This window comes from Camponotus floridanus, unplaced genomic scaffold (assembly GCF_003227725.1).
Source record: "Camponotus floridanus strain SB8 unplaced genomic scaffold, Cflo_v7.5 scaffold127, whole genome shotgun sequence".
NCBI lineage: Eukaryota > Metazoa > Arthropoda > Insecta > Hymenoptera > Formicidae > Camponotus > Camponotus floridanus.
The window spans coordinates 274,367-294,157 of record NW_020229245.1 but is presented as its reverse complement, the minus strand read 5'-3'; the positions used below and the strand labels follow the sequence as shown (position 1 = coordinate 294,157).

At 31.7% G+C, this 19,791-nt stretch overlaps 1 protein-coding gene across 3 annotated transcripts in view; it reads left to right on the top strand.

Annotated features, from left to right (window-relative positions):
- LOC105249726 (sodium/calcium exchanger 2) overlaps nt 1-19,791 on the top strand; it is a 66,969-nt gene that overhangs the window by 32,728 nt on the left and 14,450 nt on the right. For 2 of the 3 annotated variants that reach the window (XM_011255400.3, XM_011255401.3), the window contains exons 4-5: nt 12,612-12,803; nt 15,258-15,419. In XM_011255400.3, coding sequence (XP_011253702.1) covers nt 12,612-12,803; nt 15,258-15,419 — 354 coding nt within the window. The remainder of the gene's footprint in view (nt 1-12,611; nt 12,804-15,257; nt 15,420-19,791) is intronic. The other variant, XM_011255402.3, reaches the window with a different exon arrangement.

Below are 19,791 nucleotides of genomic sequence, written 5' to 3'. Positions count from 1 at the left end.
TCATTATATATTAATCTTGATCGATCGTAGATGAAAAACCGAGAAAGAGAAAGAGAGAGAGAGAGAGAGAGAGAGAGAGAATGAAAAAGAAAGAAAGGGGGGAGAATTAATCCCAATTATGATAAAAGTGACACACTTAATCTTTGTGTTTATATATTTCATTATTAAAAATATATAACTGCTATATAACTATTATATTCATGCACAAATATACTAGTTTTATGATAAAAAAAATAACAAAAATAACGATATAAAAGATGCTAATAATATAATTCTAAAAATAATATATTCGTAATAATGAATATTTGTGACAATGATTACGTAATCATAATAAAGTAATATTCATTATAACATATAATATTATTATATTATAAATTATAATAATTAATAATTATAACAATGATTACGAGATGACAGTAATATATTTATATGGATAATTTACTTCTGTCGCATATTTTATGAAGGATCTTTGGATTTATATATACCACTTATCTTACTCCTCCTCCAAATTCATTATTATTATTCCTCTCTATCTCTGAGCGTAATTATCCACTTCCTACGTTTATTAATAGAAATAGAGGAGCACGCACGCACAGGTACTTATGAACGACCCATTTACATTTCCAATAAGCTGCCCAAAGCTCGCGCCTCGTTCGGTCAGTGTATGTATGTGTGTGCGATTCTCATTTATTTTCTAAGTCTCTGTGTATTGTGTAACAAGCCCGCGTTTTATGGTCGGCGTATTCTGGGTCGGGAAGCCGGGGGTGGGGGCCGTTCCCGGGGTCTTTTCTTTACGATGCACACGCCACTCGAATTTACATAGTTGAAACTTGTTTACGACAGCTGTGTATCTGTCGGCTTTTAATTGTTCGCGGTGTAATCCGCGGGAATACGTGCGGAAGGGATGTTTTCTCCCTTGCACGACAATGCGCGAGCGAGAAGCGCAAAAATGATGGCGAGAGACGAGATCCCCCGGGTTTCTATCGGCGATTATCCTGAAGCTTCGAAATTTTTGCCTCTTTATTGTTGACGTAAGGGAAACGATTATATTCGAAACGTTAAACGTATTAAACGTGAATGCGAGTGGCTTGAGCCATGTGATTCATTGGGAATTGTTTCCTTCGCATACTCGTCACATTGTAATACTTGCGCCAGTTTACTTTCGACGAAACAATAACGCCGTTATTGGCCGCATTATTCGACGTTGTAGGGCGAATTCGCGAGTGTCATTAAAGTGTGCTCGTGAAAAAGCGGGATCGCCTATAAAGCGCGTCTTTACGCGCTAAACGCTCGTTAATGTCCATCAAATAGCTGTCAGATTACCTATTCGCCTTCCCTACCACCTCGTATTGTATATAAATTAACAATCACGTCCGACGCCATCGCACAAAAAATTTTATAAAGGAAAATTTGCTCGATATCGGTCGTACATAAACTGGCAATTTTTAAAAATATTTTCGGAAAATATTTAACTTTGAATTATTCAAATTAAAATAAGCGAAATAAATAAATATTTAATAAATATAAAATAAATATATTTATAAATTAACAATCACGCCCGACGCCATCGCGCAAAAAGTTTTATGAAGGAAAATTTGCTCGATACCGATCGTACATAAACTGACAATTTTTAAAAATATTTTCTGAAAATATTTAACTTTGAATCATTCAAATTAAAATAAGCGAAATAAATAAATATTTAATAAATATAAAATAAATATATTTATAAATTAACAATCACGTCCGACGCCATCGCACAAAAAGTTTTATGGAGGAAAATTTGCTCGATATTGATTGTACATAAACTGGCAACTTTTAAAAATATTTTCGGAAAATATTTAACACCGAATCATTCAAATTAAAATAAGCGAAATAAATAAATATGTAATAAATGTAAAATAAATATATTTATAAATTAACAATCACGTCCGACGCCATCGCACAAAAAGTTTTATGAAGGAAAATTTGCTCGATATTGATTGTACATAAACTGGCAACTTTTAAAAATATTTTCGGAAAATATTTAACACCGAATCATTCAAATTAAAATAAGCGAAATAAATAAATATGTAATAAATGTAAAATAAATATATTTATAAGTTAACAATCACGTCCGACGCCATCGCGCAAAAAGTTTTATAAAGGAAAATTTGCTCGATATTGATTGTACATAAACTGGCAACTTTTAAAAATATTTTCGGAAAATATTTAACACCGAATCATTCAAATGAAAATAAGCGAAATAAATAAATATGTAATAAATATAAAATAAACATATTAATAAATTATTATTAAGCATATCGCGAATCTAGTTAAAGGAACAATAAAAAAATCGATGTAATATCAAGCAATAAGAGTCTCTCATATATGTGTAAAACGTTTTAAAGCACAAGGTAGTGATTCATCGATCGACTCATTCAACGTGATTAATCGTTTATCAGCTTCGATGATGCTATGAATGAACGTAGCGAATAAAAGATAAGCTGTATCGCAACCCACGCCGATAACACCCGAGATTTTAGTGTGTGCGTTGCGTGCGACTGTGTATTGTGATTATTTTGTAACGCGCTGCATTTACTAGTCTAGTTGGAAAATTCCTCTCTACAATATTTAAAGGGCATATATTATTCATTAATATAATGAATGGTTCGATTGTGTGTGTTTTGTACTTTCGTGAGATGAAAAGAATCGGCATATATTATTTAAAATATCCTTAGGATTGCCAGCACGTATACATGATCGATAACTGATGATAGATACAAGTATGATCGACGTTTATGATATTCATCACAAATCATATCTTTATTTATTTCTCGAAGTTAAATCGATTCGCATTTCGTTTATTTTACGTTTATTTAACGTGCGTTTTATACGTATTATGTAACTAATTAAACCATTTAATAAGTGAGAGATGACAAGCTAAGAAGGCTTAATCTTTCCTAATTTTTATTCATAATTTTTATGATCATGTTTCATGAATCTTTTTGTGATAAATCTTTGTAATTTTTATCCACAATTTTCAGTTGTCATTTTATTAAACACATTTCGCAATAAATTTTTGTCATTTCTATTTGTGACATTTATTAAATATAATTATACACCTTTATGTGCATCTGAAAGATATATGTGTATTAAAAAAAAATAAAAAAATTGCATAAATATAAACGTTGACAAAACCGGGACAAAGTCAATGTATCAGAGAAATCAGTTTCTATTCCGATTTGTAGCAGACACTGATAAGTGACGGAAATAACTCGACCATGATGAAACTTCTTCTCATCCGCCGTTGACGACGTCATTCGCACTAATGAACTCAGATAAGCACCGAAGAAATTGATCTTTACGCGCCAAAACGTAATCTCCTCTGTCGAAGTACGATTTCAACTTCGCCATTAAAAAAATGCAAAAATACAAAAATATAAAAAAAAAACACTATTAACAACACTATATCACTCTTATTCGTAAAGAAGAAATTTTTCTATCATTTAACTCTTTTTATCGCTGGATGAAGAATGAATTAAGTTACTCGCAAAATTAGTTTTGATCAAAACTATTCAGTGCGATAAAATTTTCTTATGATTAATTTCATAATTCATAAAAAGATCGTAATTTTTATGATAGGTTTTCATCAGTCTCTCGATTTTCGTGAAATAAAATTTCATAATTTTTATTCACACTTTTATAATTTTTTTATTCAAGTTTTCATAATTTCTACGATAAATTTTTAAAGTGTCGCTTCCCTATGCAACCGACACGTTTGTCACTGCTCGGTTCTATATTCGTCTTCATTCAGGCTTTTTTTTTACGACGTAGGTGTAAATTGTTCGTGCCAGGTCGAGCGTAACATAAGATTCCGCTGGTAATGAAATAATAGCGGGTTATTAATAACTGTGTTTACTATACTCTGAATATCACGCATAGTAGCGCCATTAGTAAATGTCCACCTCATCGCGATGATGACGGTGAATCTGCAATTTATGAAGAATTTTAATCGATCGTGATTTCGCGCCATAAAATATCGCTACATGATCACGACTTGCACGATGGGACTAATATAAATAATTAAAATTTAAATAATTAACAATAGAATTAATTATTAAACAATTATCAGAATTAATTAATTATTAACAATCAAAATTTAAATAAGAATTGAAAAAAAAATATAAACAAATAAGTAGCTTATGTGTTTTCTATATTACATTTTATTATTTATATTAATTCACATTTTATTATTTTATTTTAAATTTATTTATTTACAATTTATTTACAATTTATTTAATTTTTTTGCTAAAGTTAATTATTTTAATTTTATAGTTTTTTATTTAAAGTTAAAAAATTACGATTGCTTTTGATATATAAAATATAATTAAATTATATTCTTTATTATAATAATAAAAAAGAATATTGATTATATATAGATATTAGATGTTAAATAATAATAAATTAGATATTACGCGTGATTAGTAATTATTATTGCATATAGTAAATTTGTTTTTCTTCCCCGTACTGGTTTGATCTCTTTTCATCCTGCATCAGCAAGTTAAAGATTAATCTCGATCAGAGAATTCTCGGCTAATTCCGCGACTCTGCAATTCTCGCGTTGGAATTTGGGGCCTCATTATTCAGCCGTCCAAATAGGAACCGCCAGTGTTTATAGTATTTGGTCTGAGCAAAGCGAAACCGACCAAAGTAGATACGAAGTAACTAAGGACGGCCGAGAGACGAAGGGGAAAAAGGGGGGAAGGGGAGACAATTGGGGCACGATCAGGCTAGTGCTATATATCAAGCTTTCCGTAGGAAACACCGGGACACAGAAGCGATTTCGGTTGGGTGGACTTTATGTCGGCACTAAATGCGGCGTATCGCCTTTCTATGCCTGAGAGGCAGAAGAGGAGAAGGGGGAGGAGAAAAGAAGAAAAGGATGATCTCCCCTCACGAATGATCATAAGATGACGGTCGGAATTTTTTTGTATATACATGTTCACGTAATATCTAAGATATAAAGTCTAATTAAAATTCTCCCCCTAAATGGAAATATTTCGTCAATGAAATTTTAAATAAATATTATATATAATTAAATAAAAATAAAATTTTAAGTAAATATTATATGTAATTAAATAAAAATAAAATTCTAAATAAATATTATATGTAATTAAATAAAAATAAAATTTTAAATAAATATTATTTATGTATAAATAAATCCAAACTCTGAACTAAAATTTTAACAAAGATCTTAATTAAGAGAAAAATAATGTATATAAATCGCTAAAAAAAAATATCCTAACCTAAAGCTCTCTAGAGAATTTATATTCCAAATAAAATAATTAATGCCGATACTGTGCAAAATTATATAATAGGCGACTGGCGGATTTGTCAGTTTGTGAAAATGGCGACAAATAAATATGCGAAGTGGAGGATGAAGATTAATATCGAATCGTGCGAATTGCATACGAAATGTAAAAGCGCTTCAATGGCGCTCGAGGTAGATGAAAATTCTCTCGCTCAGGGGAAAATAACCCGCGGCTTGCTGGTTAAAACTTTCTCACCCTATTAACATTTTCATCCCCTGACAAATGCAGTTGAGATTAAAGTCACGAAGAATCGGTTATATTTCGAGGACTCGATCGAGATGGCAACAGCGTTGTTTCATTGATCCCCCGAGAATCGCGTGAACGTGGAAAAAAAGACGAGTATACGAGACGATAAAAAAATCATTTGGCTCTAGCAAGGAAATTTTCTCTCGCGTGCGAAGCCTGTTTATAATTATATACATCATTTTTCACGCATAATTTTTGCATATGATTTTTGGCGTGCATAATTTTTAATTTTCGCACCAACAATTACATTGTTTGATTATACAAGCGTTTTATCTGAAGGAACAGAAAAGAGCAAAGGTCTCGACAATTCGTTACTTTTCCACGGTAGCTAATTAACCCGTGGCTGTTTGTTTTTAATTAAGAAATTAATCAATCTCGCCGCAGACCATGGAAGTTTTGTGTTGTGTTTATATTCGAAACTTTTTCCATTCGTTATGTCAACTTTGACATCGCTCCGGGAGAATTTCATTTTGCTTTTGGATTTTGATATCTGTAAATTGTCGTTTTTTTGAAACACGAAATATATCAAATCTCTTCTCTTGAACCACAAGAGTAAGCATTTCTTTCATTGCATACTTGCAAGTTGGAAATAATCTTGTAATTTAGTTAGTAATCAGAAAGATTCGATTCCCAGCAAACCCAATATATTATGTAACAGTTATATAACACGTTACATGTTATGTAACAGTGTTGAATGGGAAATTACAACTAATAATTATATAAATTATATAAATGTTACTTGGTGTTTCCTGGGTTATATTTTATGTAAGGACCAAAGTATTATTGTGATTTTCAATATCACAACACTGTCTTTTATATCGATCCCAATGTTCAATTATTGAACGGTGTAAATCTTGGCAATCGACATCGATAGCAAAAGTGACGAGGAGGTTCCAGCCAAGTTTACCCTAAGCTCACACTCGTTTTAATTGGTTATTCGCAGGAACTTCTCCACTGATCGGCCTCGAGAATTTTAGACAACGTGGTTAATTTGCTACTTAGAAGTAACTTTACCGCGACAGTAAGTTACGTTGGCTGCGAAGCGCCATACGTTGCTGCTAAAAATGGATTCCCGGGCTAAAGTCGAGCGAACTTCGCGGGCAAACAAGTCGACAAATAAGTGACTCGTGTGCGACTCTTGAAAAACTAATGTAAAGTAATAAAAAGAAAATGATTAGTAATAAAAAGTAATAAAAAGAAAACAAAAGTACACACGACAAAACACTTGAAAAAATAAAAGTAAAGAAAAAATGTACTACTCTAAATATTTTAATATATAAAAAATCTATTATTAAAATAATAAATTTTTTATAGTTAAAAAATTATATATGTATTTAATTACTTGAATTTTTTACATATTTTAGCTAAAAAATAATAAACAATAAAGAGTAATCGATAAAATTAATAAAACACAACTGAGAATAATTAATAAGCTGTAATTAATTAATTATAAAATCGTGCACCTGTAAGTAATAATAATCGATGTATACTTTGCGGAAAATAGTTTAAAAATTGTAACAACTTGCAAACTCTTGGCTAAAAAGTACACTTTAGGGAACGGATCTCGAATACATATATTTCTGCTCCCTAATAATTAACGAAGTTTCAACCATTTTACTTGAAAAATTTCAAGTGCGTAATCTCTCGTGAATCTTCAAAGTATAAATTACCTTTAGATCGAAGTTTTATCGGAAAAGGCGCGCAATAAAAAAAGAGAAATGGCTTTTCTAATTGTAAGATAATGATTTTTTTACGAAGCTAATCACATGCACATTTCTTTAATGGATTTTCTTTCTATTTTGTTAGTACTTTATGTTGGCATATATATTATTCGTTAAACAAAAATCGAAATTAAAATTTTGTGTCCGCGCGCGCGTTTTTCTCGCCTGAAAATTTTCCCGATTCTGGAGCAAATTCTCATTCCTCGGTTGCAGCAGCCGTCCGAGTGATCCATGATAAGTTCGCTCGCGCATTAACCACTCTCATTCCTAACCCCATCCATTCCACAGCCGATCCACTTTACTCTTGCTCCCTGGCAGTATCAGGAGTAATTTCGACCGCTACATCAACCTATATACGTGCCGAACGTTACCCGGTTAAAGATTACGCTCTACAAATTTCCCAAATCCTCGCCTTTTCCGATACAGCAATGTGCACATTTTTTTTTCTTTTTCCAAATTATGTACAATATAATTGTAAATTTAGAGTGCATTTTTTAAAATTATAAATTATAAGTATAATTTTTTATTAAATAATTTATTATATAATTTATTTATTATATAAAAATAAATAAAAATAATAATATAATAATAAAATTATATAATTATATATTTATTATATAATTTTTATAAATTATAAGTTTAATTTTTTTAAATTATAAAATCACATTAGAGCAGTAAATTTACAAGAGTTTTCTCTTATTTTTATTAAAGAAAAAAAATCTGATTCTCTCAAATTAAGCATTTTTTGCTCCACTTGCGGAGATTCCTCGGAAGTCGGGAGATGATCCTCTAATACCGATTGTCTATACTGAAAATCTCCGGTCTTTCCTACCCTTCCTTACCAAATTTCTTATATTTTCCGATAATCTCTCGATCACGTCCTGATTGAGGGTCGGTCGTAAAAATTCCACTACCGTTCGTAGGTTGCGGAAGAAAGCGGTTTTATACCACCGATGTATTTCCGACTTACCGATACCAATTGAGTCTAAAGTATTTTGATGGAAACGCTCCATAGTCATATTAGTTATCGTTGCTCGTATTCAATCACCGTGTCCCAGTTCCGCTAGAAATTTCCCGATTGCAGTAAAATCCAATGTAGGAAGATAGAATAATTCTACCTGGTGTGCAAATATACATTTTCTCTTGCTCAAAGATTATTCGGCCCAAATTACTCGAATGAAAGTAATCCAAAGTGTCCCAAATAAAAAGCAAATTATGTCATACAATATGAAACAAATATAATTTTATCATATCCCGAATTTAATAAAGAAGTTTAATTAACAAAAACATTTTTGCTTTATTAAAAAAAATTTTCATCCTTCAGCTTTATCTTATTTTTAATGATTTAATAAAAAAACAGGGAAAAATTCTGTTTTTTTATTAAATTCCGTTCTGAATAATTAATATTCGTAAAGTTTTAAAAATATTTGGAGAAGAAAAGATCTTTTTGCCACTTTTTCAAGCTTTTGCAGGTGCAAAAAATCACAAATGATTATTAAATAAATAAATAAATAAATTTTACTAAAATAAATTTTACTAAAAGTCAAAATAGATGTACATAAACTCTGTGTACGATTTAGTCAGAAATGCATCGCGATGCATCGTTATATTCAATTGAGAAAAGCGTAGCAATGCCGGAAAAAGGCGCCGGGAGAAGTTCGCAAAACGTAGGATAACTTCTGAGGCGAATTTTCCGAGTTTATACCTACCGCTTTTCCGATAAAAGATGGATTTCAAAGGCGATAAATCTGCGCCCTGGCTGCATCTGGCGTTCATCGGCCAGGATCGTTTATCGATTTTATTCCCGTTTGGGTCAGAAATGATTCGCCATTACTAATCTCTCATCCCAGATCCCCTCTTTCCCCCTTCCCCTCCTAAACTCGCCGATAAATCGTATTCTTTCATTTCTTTCATACGCCTTTTTAATGAGCCTCGAGTTTGAGTTTCCCTCGGGAATAGAGCTATAAAAAAATGATTTTTTTATAACTTAACCGACATTTTTTTATGTACGTTAAATTCTGATAAACTTCACGAAATGGAGAAACGCGATATCGCAAAATCGCAAAGTTTTATTATTATTATTATACATTATTGCATTTGTCTGATCGAGTTACCGAGCATGATAATCGACGATTCAATTATATTATTATTCTATTACTTCATGATTGTTGTACAAATGATTTTTGTTTATCATTTTACTTCATATTTTTGATAAATAAAATCCACTAATGTTATCTGTAGCGAAAGATATAATTTTATTATAATAAATTTGTCTTTTGTTTGCAAAGAAAAATTTGAAATCTCGGTGGACGTAAATATTTTTTATGATTATAAGAAAAGACGATATTATTGTATTTAATATTATAATTGCGTCGGGAAGAGAGGATAGTGATTCAAAATGTTAGGCAGAATGTGAACTTTATAGTGTTACGGAAATAATGCAGGATACATCGATTTAAAGTCCGGGAAAAATCGAGCGAAATTGAATTCGCCAGCGCGGAAAGCCAACTCGACTGAGCTTCGGTCGAGATATGAGCTTTCGGAGGGATAAGAAGCTTTTAGAAGGTAACACGAGAACAGGGCGAAAGCCAAAGTAAACAAATTTATATCTGCCCACGAAGGGATGTTTTCAGAGATGAGGATTCGACGTGGAAGCGACTGAAAAATGACAACGTAATCCCGCGAGAATCTCGGCAAGAGTGAATTTTGATAAACGAAGCATTGTATATATTTCTTTGAACGCGAATTTGATGGATAATTGCTTTTTCGTCCTGAAAACTTATATTAATTAAATAATATTTTAATCCCTCTTTTAATTTAATTAAAAATAAGTTGGGACATTTTTAATATCTTAATATTTATATTTTATTATCTTAATATCAATATTTGAATTTCCAATATGTTATTTAATATTATTTATTATTTATTATGATTTATTTTATTTAGTTATTATTTATTTAAAATTTATTTTATTTATATTTTATTTCAAATTAATTTTATTTTTTATATTAAATATACATAACGTATTCTTTATTGTATTAAACATAATATTTAGACACACATATACGTTTCTAATTTATATAATGACAATAAAATTGTGTGTGTTTGTGTTAGTATATTTTTAGAAAAATCTTTCTTTTTTCTATATATTCTTTTCTGGAATATATATATTTAAAAACATACAAATTGAATAAAAAATATATTCATAAAAAATATATATCTAAATATTTCTAAATATTTGAAAAAATTAAAAAAATTTTCTACATATTTAGAAATATTTAAATATATTCCTTTACGTAAATTATGTATAATATCCCACATACTGTTGCCAATCATTGCATCATGAAAGCCATTTCTTGTAATGGCATGATGGCAAGTCAGTGAGAAAGCAAGAGTACAAGAATAAATCATTGATTTTATCAGGGATTTTATCAGGGATTTGAGACGAAAGAAACGCGCGAAATTCTATTTTATATATTGTACAAGGTTTCGGGATGAACAAGACCAGAATTGGGACTGCAAAGCGACAGTTCAAGTATGAAGTAAGTCACAAATCACGAAATTCCATACTCAATATCGTTTTCTCGATTCACCAGGAAAATAGCGGGAATTACCTCGAAGGAAGAAAACGAGAAATTTTCTCGCCGATTCTTTCACGCGAAGCATCTCCGGTAAAAGGACATCTATAAAGGATCATTTTCTCGCTGGTAGAAATGTTTGAAACGTAACCCATCAATTCAGAAATTCGCTCGTTATCTACTTAGATTTTTTCGATGAAACGAACAAAAAATAAAAAACTAATCTAGATTATATTTTTAAAAGCGATTTTTAAAATCGATATGTATGATCACGTATCGATGAATATATGGAATATACGCGCTGGAATTTGTTGAGTGGATTTTAATGAAAACTTTACGCGATGATAATATCCTTTATCTCTGTCCCTCTTTCTCTACCGGGCTATTTTCTTTTATTTCGAAACGTCCGGATCTACATCTGCGGATTTACTTTTTTTTCCTTTTCCTTATGATGAAGTACTATCACGGGTATGGACAGGAGACAACAACAACGAGTGCGTCATTCGTCATTGGTCGAAATACCCGTCGCAAAATATCGATCATCCCTCGATGGCGGAGATAAATGCGGCCGCGAAGTATTATTTATGCATTGGCACCGTAGCGGATTTATTTTTTGCATAAATTCCACGCGCAGTAATGCATTGTCAAAATTTTTATTATTAAACGACATTCGAGAATTTAGTACTTCACATGCTTCACATGCTAAGAACCTTTTAATCATTACAAATGTAGATGACATTTCCATTTTTTGCTTAAGTTAAGCGGAAAGTTAGTCCTTTCGTCGAAATTGCGTAGTAAGAAAAGTAACGAAGTTAATTAATAATATTCAGAACATCTGTAACCTATATTTGAGGCCACGTAGAATATTCTCTTGTTTTCCCATGCATATTGACTTACTTCTTCACACTGTGCGCCAGTAGAAGAGCGTCGGTGCAAGTAGCACGAGTCGGCGATGTGGTCAGACGAGAGCACAGAATTAGCCTAAGAGAGGCTCGCGACTATAATTCATGAGATCAATCGATAATAAAGCCGTGTCCATGCGAGAATGCGAACTTTGTCGCGTTTGTCGCCGCGCTTAAAGCCTATTTACACGAGAAGGATCAATCAATCAATCAATCAATCAATATTTAAGTGTTTTCATAGGATCAACCCTCCCACCGTGTCTTTGAACATTAATAGGTACCATAAATTTTGCTAAGCTTTTGATAATCATAATTATATATTTTATTAAAAAATATAAACGCGAAAAATGAAATTAATAAAAATTAATAAAATATTAATAAAAATTTTTAAAAATCTACTAATTTCTATTTTATTAATAAAAATTAATAAAATAGAAATTAGAAGAAACTAAAATAATTAGTAGAAATTAATACATCTAAAATAGAAATTAATAGAATAGAAATTAAGAAGGTAATTTTTAAAAATATTAAACATTAATTTCTATATAACTTGCGTTAAAAATTTATTACACTTCTGATAATTTAATTTATAAAACTATGAATATTTCTACACACATTTAGATATGAAAATTCTTATATTGAATTTCCTAAAAAAATTCTCGACGATCCCCTTATTTATTTGATTCCTTAAGGATAACGGAAACTGATTCGTGCGCTGTTCCCTGTCTGATCACAAGCCGGCTCTCGACTCACGTTGCCGCGAAACATGTGCTAGCATCATTGAAGCAGCAAGACGCGATTTTCTGGTTTCAGCGGAGGCAGGAATCGCGGCGGCGGCCGAGATGAAACAGCCGGAGGAGAGGACGGAGGAGGAGAAAATGGCGTTGCTGGGCAGACCGCGGCTGGGCGAGGTATCCCGGGCTCAGATCAGGATCAAAGAATCCAAAGAGTTCAAGAATACAGTGGATAAGCTCGTCCAGCGAGCAAACGCCTCCATAATACTCGGTGAGTCTCTACCTTAAATCTTTCTCTCGAGATACAACCGGTATAAAATACGGAAGATTCCGTAGAGAGCATTAGCCACTTATTTGGAGAAGGAGCGAGGGAAAAAGTCTGTTTTCAATTCGAATGGATCAAATTTAAACATTTAAACCGTGAACGCAAAGCACATTTCATTTTTACAGCGCCGTAGATAAAGTTAAAGGGAAACTTTATCCTACAAGATTACGAATTGTATTCGTCGAGGCAATAAATAAAAGTCTGTAATTTTAATTTTTTAGAATCCTCTTCCTTTTTCAAACGTCTCTGTCCTCCCGCAGGAAAAATCCTTTCAACTTGTAGCGTTCTCGTTTATGAGAGGAAAAGTTTATATAGCTGTATAAAACGCATGAAATCTTTCACGTCGTCGAGGGATTCTCTCTCTCTCTGTCTCTCTTTTTTTCTCACCAACTGTCGTAAATTTATTATTGAACGGTACAGAGGCATCTAAGCGAGCTTAAACCTAACCTTTCCCGATGGAGGATAAAATGCGCATCGCGGGACTCGCGAACATCTAGATTGGAGCTCTTCAGAAATGCAACCCCCAGGAATGCGGCGCGTTATGCGCGGGGGATGGGGGTGGGGGAAGGGGGGGGCTCGTGAAATTCAAGACTCCCCGGACGCCATATGCATGATTCTCACGTTTCTGCATTTGCTGCATCCTCCGCGCGCATCCCCTTTTACCGCACCCACGCTATGCGGCCGTTTCATGTCCCGTCGTACTTCACTTTTCGCATTACTTCATATTACATGCCATTTTTTTTCCATTCCACGTCGTCCTAGACGCGCGTGCGGGCTGAAACGGTAACTTGAAAAATTTAATAATAAATTGCAAAATACGCGCGGGCCTGTATCGTAAGGCGATCGTTCCTTTCACGTTTCATGCTTTGCTAGAAGAAGAAATTAGAAATGATTAAGAAATTTAAGAAATTGTTAATTAATTTGTGAATAAGATCGTTGAAGAATTGAAATAAGCATGAATAAATAAATTGCAATAATCGTAATTTAATTAATTTTTTTAGTAATTTAAATAATTTCTGCCATCTTTCGCAATCAACAACACGGAATAAAATCCCTCGCGAACAAGATCTCGTTGTCACCCCTCTCGTACTATGAATACCGTAAATTTCCAATGGAAGCCTCGAAAATGACACCCTGTGTCGGATTCGCTTTCGTTATCGACTCCCAACACAGAAGACAATAGCACGAATCTCTCTGCAGCTATCAGTTGCAGCAAGAAGTCTGCTTTGTTCATTTCCTCCTCTTGCGCTATTCCGGAGGTTCTCCTCTTCTTCGTGTTAGGGAAACTGTTCCGTGCGCTTTTCGTTCCTTGAAGACATCTCCGGGAAGCTTCTCATCGGCGAAAGAATCGAGAAATCGCACGTGACAACGTTTCCTATCACGATTTTTAAAATATCTCTCCTTTCTCTGCTTCATTCTCTTGAAAATGAAATCTTTTCTCTCATTCTCATCTTCTTTAAATCATCCTTATAGAATTTTTTTTTATTTAATTATTTGAAGAAATTATTTGAAAAAAATAGTTTTTCGTATTATATGAAAAAATTGATTTGTCGTCGGCAAAACAAATTGCTTGTATATCGTAATTTTACGACAAAAAATTATAAACATCGACGAACCGTTCAAAGAAAAGGAAGAAAAAAATAATTAAAATATAGCAAATACACAAACAAGAAATTTCAACAATTGTTACACGTCTAAATCTTTCTCAATATTTGAATAAATGCAAGAGTACAAATATAAATAAATAATTATTCATACGTTCAGATAAAATATTCAAGTAAAAATGTTTCGGATGTATGTCTAAATATAACAAATCGAACGAAGTGAAATTGTTAATATCTGTGTGTGTGTGTGTGTGTGTGTGTGTGTGTGAAAATGAAGTCGACTGGGGACGCGGAAAATATCGTATTGCTCTATTATACTGCGCTTTTCTTTGTTCGATTTTCCTTTCTGCATTTTCTGCCTTCATTCACCTTGTGAAGTGGAATCGCTCAAAGCATTTTCGACTGTTGCCTTCGATAAAACGCTTTATGCACTTGTTCGATATACTTGTAGGTTTAAGTAGATACGCGAATATATACATAATAAATTTTAATTTACACATTTTATCAGAATTGTCTTTTCTGAGAAAAAAAATGTATTTCCTTTATTGATTTATGCGTTTAATAATAATAAGCAGAAGTTTTCGTTTACTAAGCAATTTTCCAATATATTTTTTAATTTAATTAATTTTTCAAATATTGTTTCATTATTTCAAGAATTAATTAATCCTTTTATAAAATATTTATAAAGATATAAAATCTTAAGCTAGAAATCAATAATTATTTATAAAAATATCATCTAATCTGTCATTATCTTTTTCTTCTTGTTTTATATTTGAATTTTAAAATACATTTCCAGGCACAAGCTCTTGGAAGGAACAATTTACGGAAGCGATGACCGTCAGCGGGGGCGACGAAGGCGAGGAGGGTGGTCAGCCCTCTTCACCATCGTTGATGGATTATCTCATGCATTCGCTTACCATCTTCTGGAAGGTTCTCTTCGCCTTTGTTCCGCCTACCGGTGAGTGGCAATCTCTCCTGCATTCGTATCAGCACATATTTTATAAAAGAATAATAATTGTTTAATTCTATTAGTTATTAAATTGTTAGACTTGAAGAGATTTATTTCTAAAATAAATCAAGCTTTAGAGCAGTTTCTATTCATAGTTGGAATAAAATGAAGACGTATGCAGATATGAAAAAAGGGAGGTTTTCTCCCATTTTTTGCGAAATAAAATATTCTTTTGAAATTTGATAATGTATTTTGGAAATACTTGTGTGTATTTTTTTATTGCATATCTTATTTATTATCTATGAAAAAGAGATTCTCAGGAAATTTATTACATATGTATATAAATAATATATAATATTATACATATATAATAAATTTATGACTGTAATAAATGTATATAATTTATATAATAAACTTAATAATTTATCAATGTAATATATATATATATATATATATATATATATATATAAATTTATTATTGCGATGCTTTATGGCAAAATTGATGGCAGTGAAGTACGTGTTCGCTATCGCTAAGCAGTTTTATAAAATCGATAAACGTTACGCGATGCGAAAAGATGTTTTTAGCTTGCCCCCGAGGTAATAATTTGCTCGCAAATGCGAATGGTGGCCGCAATCTTACGTGAAAACGACGTTGACAGACACAAAATTGCAATCGACTTTGACGCGATGGAAGGTAAAGTGAATTTTGATCGAAACGCATCTCACCGGCGTTTATGATGGTGCAATCTGCAAGACGAAAAGGGAGGGGCACTGAATCTCGCCTTTCACATCCGGACTTTGATCCGACTTTCTGAATATCTCTCTCCTTGTATAAAAAAAATTAATTAGAAATTGTTTTATAGATTAATAATTTAACACACAATTTAATGTATATCTTCTTCAAGAAGTAATTACAATTTTAAAATTAATGTACTCCTCCCCAGACACGCACATAGGCTTTTTAATAATTTATTTTAACGATTAAATTTTTTAATACTGAAATTTTTTTATGAATACATAAATACTTGAGGAGAAAAATGTATCAACTTAAAGCGAAAAAGCTATTATAGTTTCTTCTCTTTTAGTTTGTAAGGAGCATGAAAGACAATTCTTACTGTTCCTGTCATTTTATTTCATAAATTTTTCTTGGATTTTCCCCAAGCGCTTTTTCGCTTCTCAGTTTCGTTTAATTCGACTTTTCTTTAATTTCCGACTTTCCCTTTGTTTTCTCTTTTTTTTTTAAGCAACGAAAGGGTTTGTCCGCACCCTTTAGTCACGACACTGCTTCCATCGGGTGGAAGAAAACGAGGAAAGATGGCGGGGAGGGGATAAAGGGATGAGGGGAAGATGTGTTTTATTTCAGCGAGCACAATCGCGAAAGCCTGCTGAACTGGCAAGAGCTCTGGAAACTACTGTATCGAGCAGCGTAGTTTCACCCTGTTTATTCTTCTCTTCTTTCCTCCCTCTCGTCGTTCTTATAAATCAACGCTTCGTTACTAGATGCAAACCTGCATTTATTCCAATCCTTCTCGCCCTACTTTTCGCGAGAAAGAAAGCTTGGATAGCCAAAAGTTGTCAAAATAAGAAACTTTCTTAGCTTCTTTTTGTTAAAAAAGGTAAAGAGACCTAAGGTAGAATAAATAAAGACATTCCGATTTTCCAAATAAAATCGAAAAATTGCAATTGAAAAATTAATTGAATAGAGGAAATAAATAAAGAACGTGACGAAAGAGTTTTTTCTGCGATTGGAAATAATAATTTTATTTTTTCCAATTGTTTCACTTAAAAATCGAAATATTTTATCTACCCTCATAATTTTCAAATCACCCAAATTCTAAAATTATGCAACTGCTTTTTGCTTGATTTTAAAAAGATTATAATTATATTTTATTTTAATTGCATTCAAAGAAAGATTTTTTAGTGATGATGTAAAGGAAATTGGCTGGTAAAATTTGAAGACGCGAGACTCGAATTTCGAAACACGTAATATGCGAATTTTATACATACGTGTGCGCTAATATTTCAGTTTCGCGGCTTTTTGAAAATGTTAGAAAATCCCATGAATACACACATATACTTCTACAGAGATAAATGCACGACATACATGCAAGATACACACGCGAGTCGTTCTCCGCTTTTCCACGAAATTTTCGCGTGATTTATGGCGACCTGTACCCGCATACTCTTTTCCAAAGTAATTTTCGTTCGCAAAATTTACGACAATAGCTGTTTCGGGCTCTGTACGGTGGATTCAAGATACTAAATAAGTTTTTCCCAATAAGCGTTAGATATTGATAGATTTGTTGAGGCGGAAATGGTACGTTTGCTTCAGTAAAAAAATCAATAAACTCCCTTTATGAGAAATTTTTTGTTATTATTTAAGATAACGTCATATTTTTAGTGTAATTTTTAATTAAATAGTAATTATATTTGCCAACTTGCGAAAATAAATAGAACAGTTTTGCCTCAATATCAAAAAATAAATAAAAATAAATAAAATATAAAATGTAATATTGTAAAATATAAATGTGTAAATATAATTCTTTTCTGTAGAATTATTAATTAATAATAAAATAGTAAAAACAATAAATAAAATGAAGGAAATAAATGTAAACACCGAAAAATGTAGCCTAAAATAAAAAGTAGAAATTAAAAATGACATCTGCATTAAGCAAACGATTATTAAAATATAAAGTATATTTATTTTTTATAGATATATAATAATTTTCCTTAAAATTTTATTTTATATTATATAAACTAGTGCTACACTACTGTTAGATTTATATTAAAACTGACTTCAATATTTCTCGATATTTAAATTTATGGAGTTACATTCGGTCCTTTGAGCAAGTTTTCGAGAGTCTGTTAATTTTTCGATAATACATAACGTCATCAATAAGATTTTTGCTTGAAAAAGGCCGTGAAACATATTTAAATCAGTCGAGTTAGCGAGAAATTACGGCAAGCGTGCTGCGATAATATATATCGGCCACATGTTAACAGTAAAACTAACCGCGTGTTTACAGAGTCTTTAGCTATATTTACGCCTGCATCCACCGTAAACCGTGCCTTCCCATAAAGATTTCTAATAATAATTTTCTCTTGTTGTGTCATACACATACATATGCACGCATACAAAGAGAGGAAATGCCATAAATCTCAATTCGATGCTTCGGCGGTAGCAAAGTTTGAGGTCTTATCGACTTTATTAATTTCTCGAACTTTATTTGTTTATCTTCATTAGTTTCGAAGACGTACAATGTATTGAAATTTGAATTTATAGGTAAAGTTGTGACAAATATTTATCTGCCAGATTTTCCATGAAATTTAAGGTAAATGTGCATTAGAGAGACACGTGTGGAGAGATTTTTGGTGCAGGTGAAATTTGGTTCGAAGTAACGTGTGTTGAGAATAATAGGTCGACGTCCCTGTACCGTGTAACTGATTTAGTTATACAGTTCTGGACGGGTTGACAACTTTCCACGCGAAGCGTGGATCCATCAGCCATCGTCCGTTGTTTTCCGCACGAGCAAGCTCCGTAAAAACACGGTGAGCTCGATAACTTTCCGTAAAGCAAGGTGCACCACCCGTCCTCCTATGATTTGCGTGAGAACCAAAGTCCATCAAAAAAATAAACACAAATTTCAATACATCACGTACGTTCTAAGCTAAAAATAAATAAATAAAATTTATTATATAAATTATTATTATAATAAAAAGTAGAAATTAATTATTATTATTATTATTAAATAAATAATTATTATTATAAATAAAATTATAAAATTGTAAATATAATTATTATAATTATAAATAATTATTATTAAATAATATTTTTGGATTTATGAGCCGTGAAAAGTGTAATATATATTTCGAGTTGTCTTTTCAAGATATTAAAATAATCAGTTTATTTGAGATTACTATTTTTTATCGTTTATGGATTAAAATTAAAATGTATGTATTAAAATTAAATTCTGAATGAAGTTATAAAATAAAGTCTTCCATTATGTATTAATGTGGATTTAACAATGTTTGTATTTCAAGATTTTGTTTTTCAATTATTTCTATAGAAATGGGAGCGTTTTATTATTATCACTTAGAGCTTTATATTTATTCGATATTAAAACGTTAAATTCGGTAATTGTAAAGATTGAAGTACTCGAATTTTAGATTGCATTTAAAAAAAATAATATCTCGTTGTATGTTAATTATTTTTGAAGTTGCTATAGAAAAATTCTTAGAATTATTATTATTAGTATTACTCTTCTTGTATAAGATTCTGTTGTGAAATTGGCTGTTGCAGCGGTGGTTAAAAATTAGTATAATTGTCTAGTTGCGGCATTTGCGATTATTTCCTTGAAAAAATTGCATTAGCACTAAAACT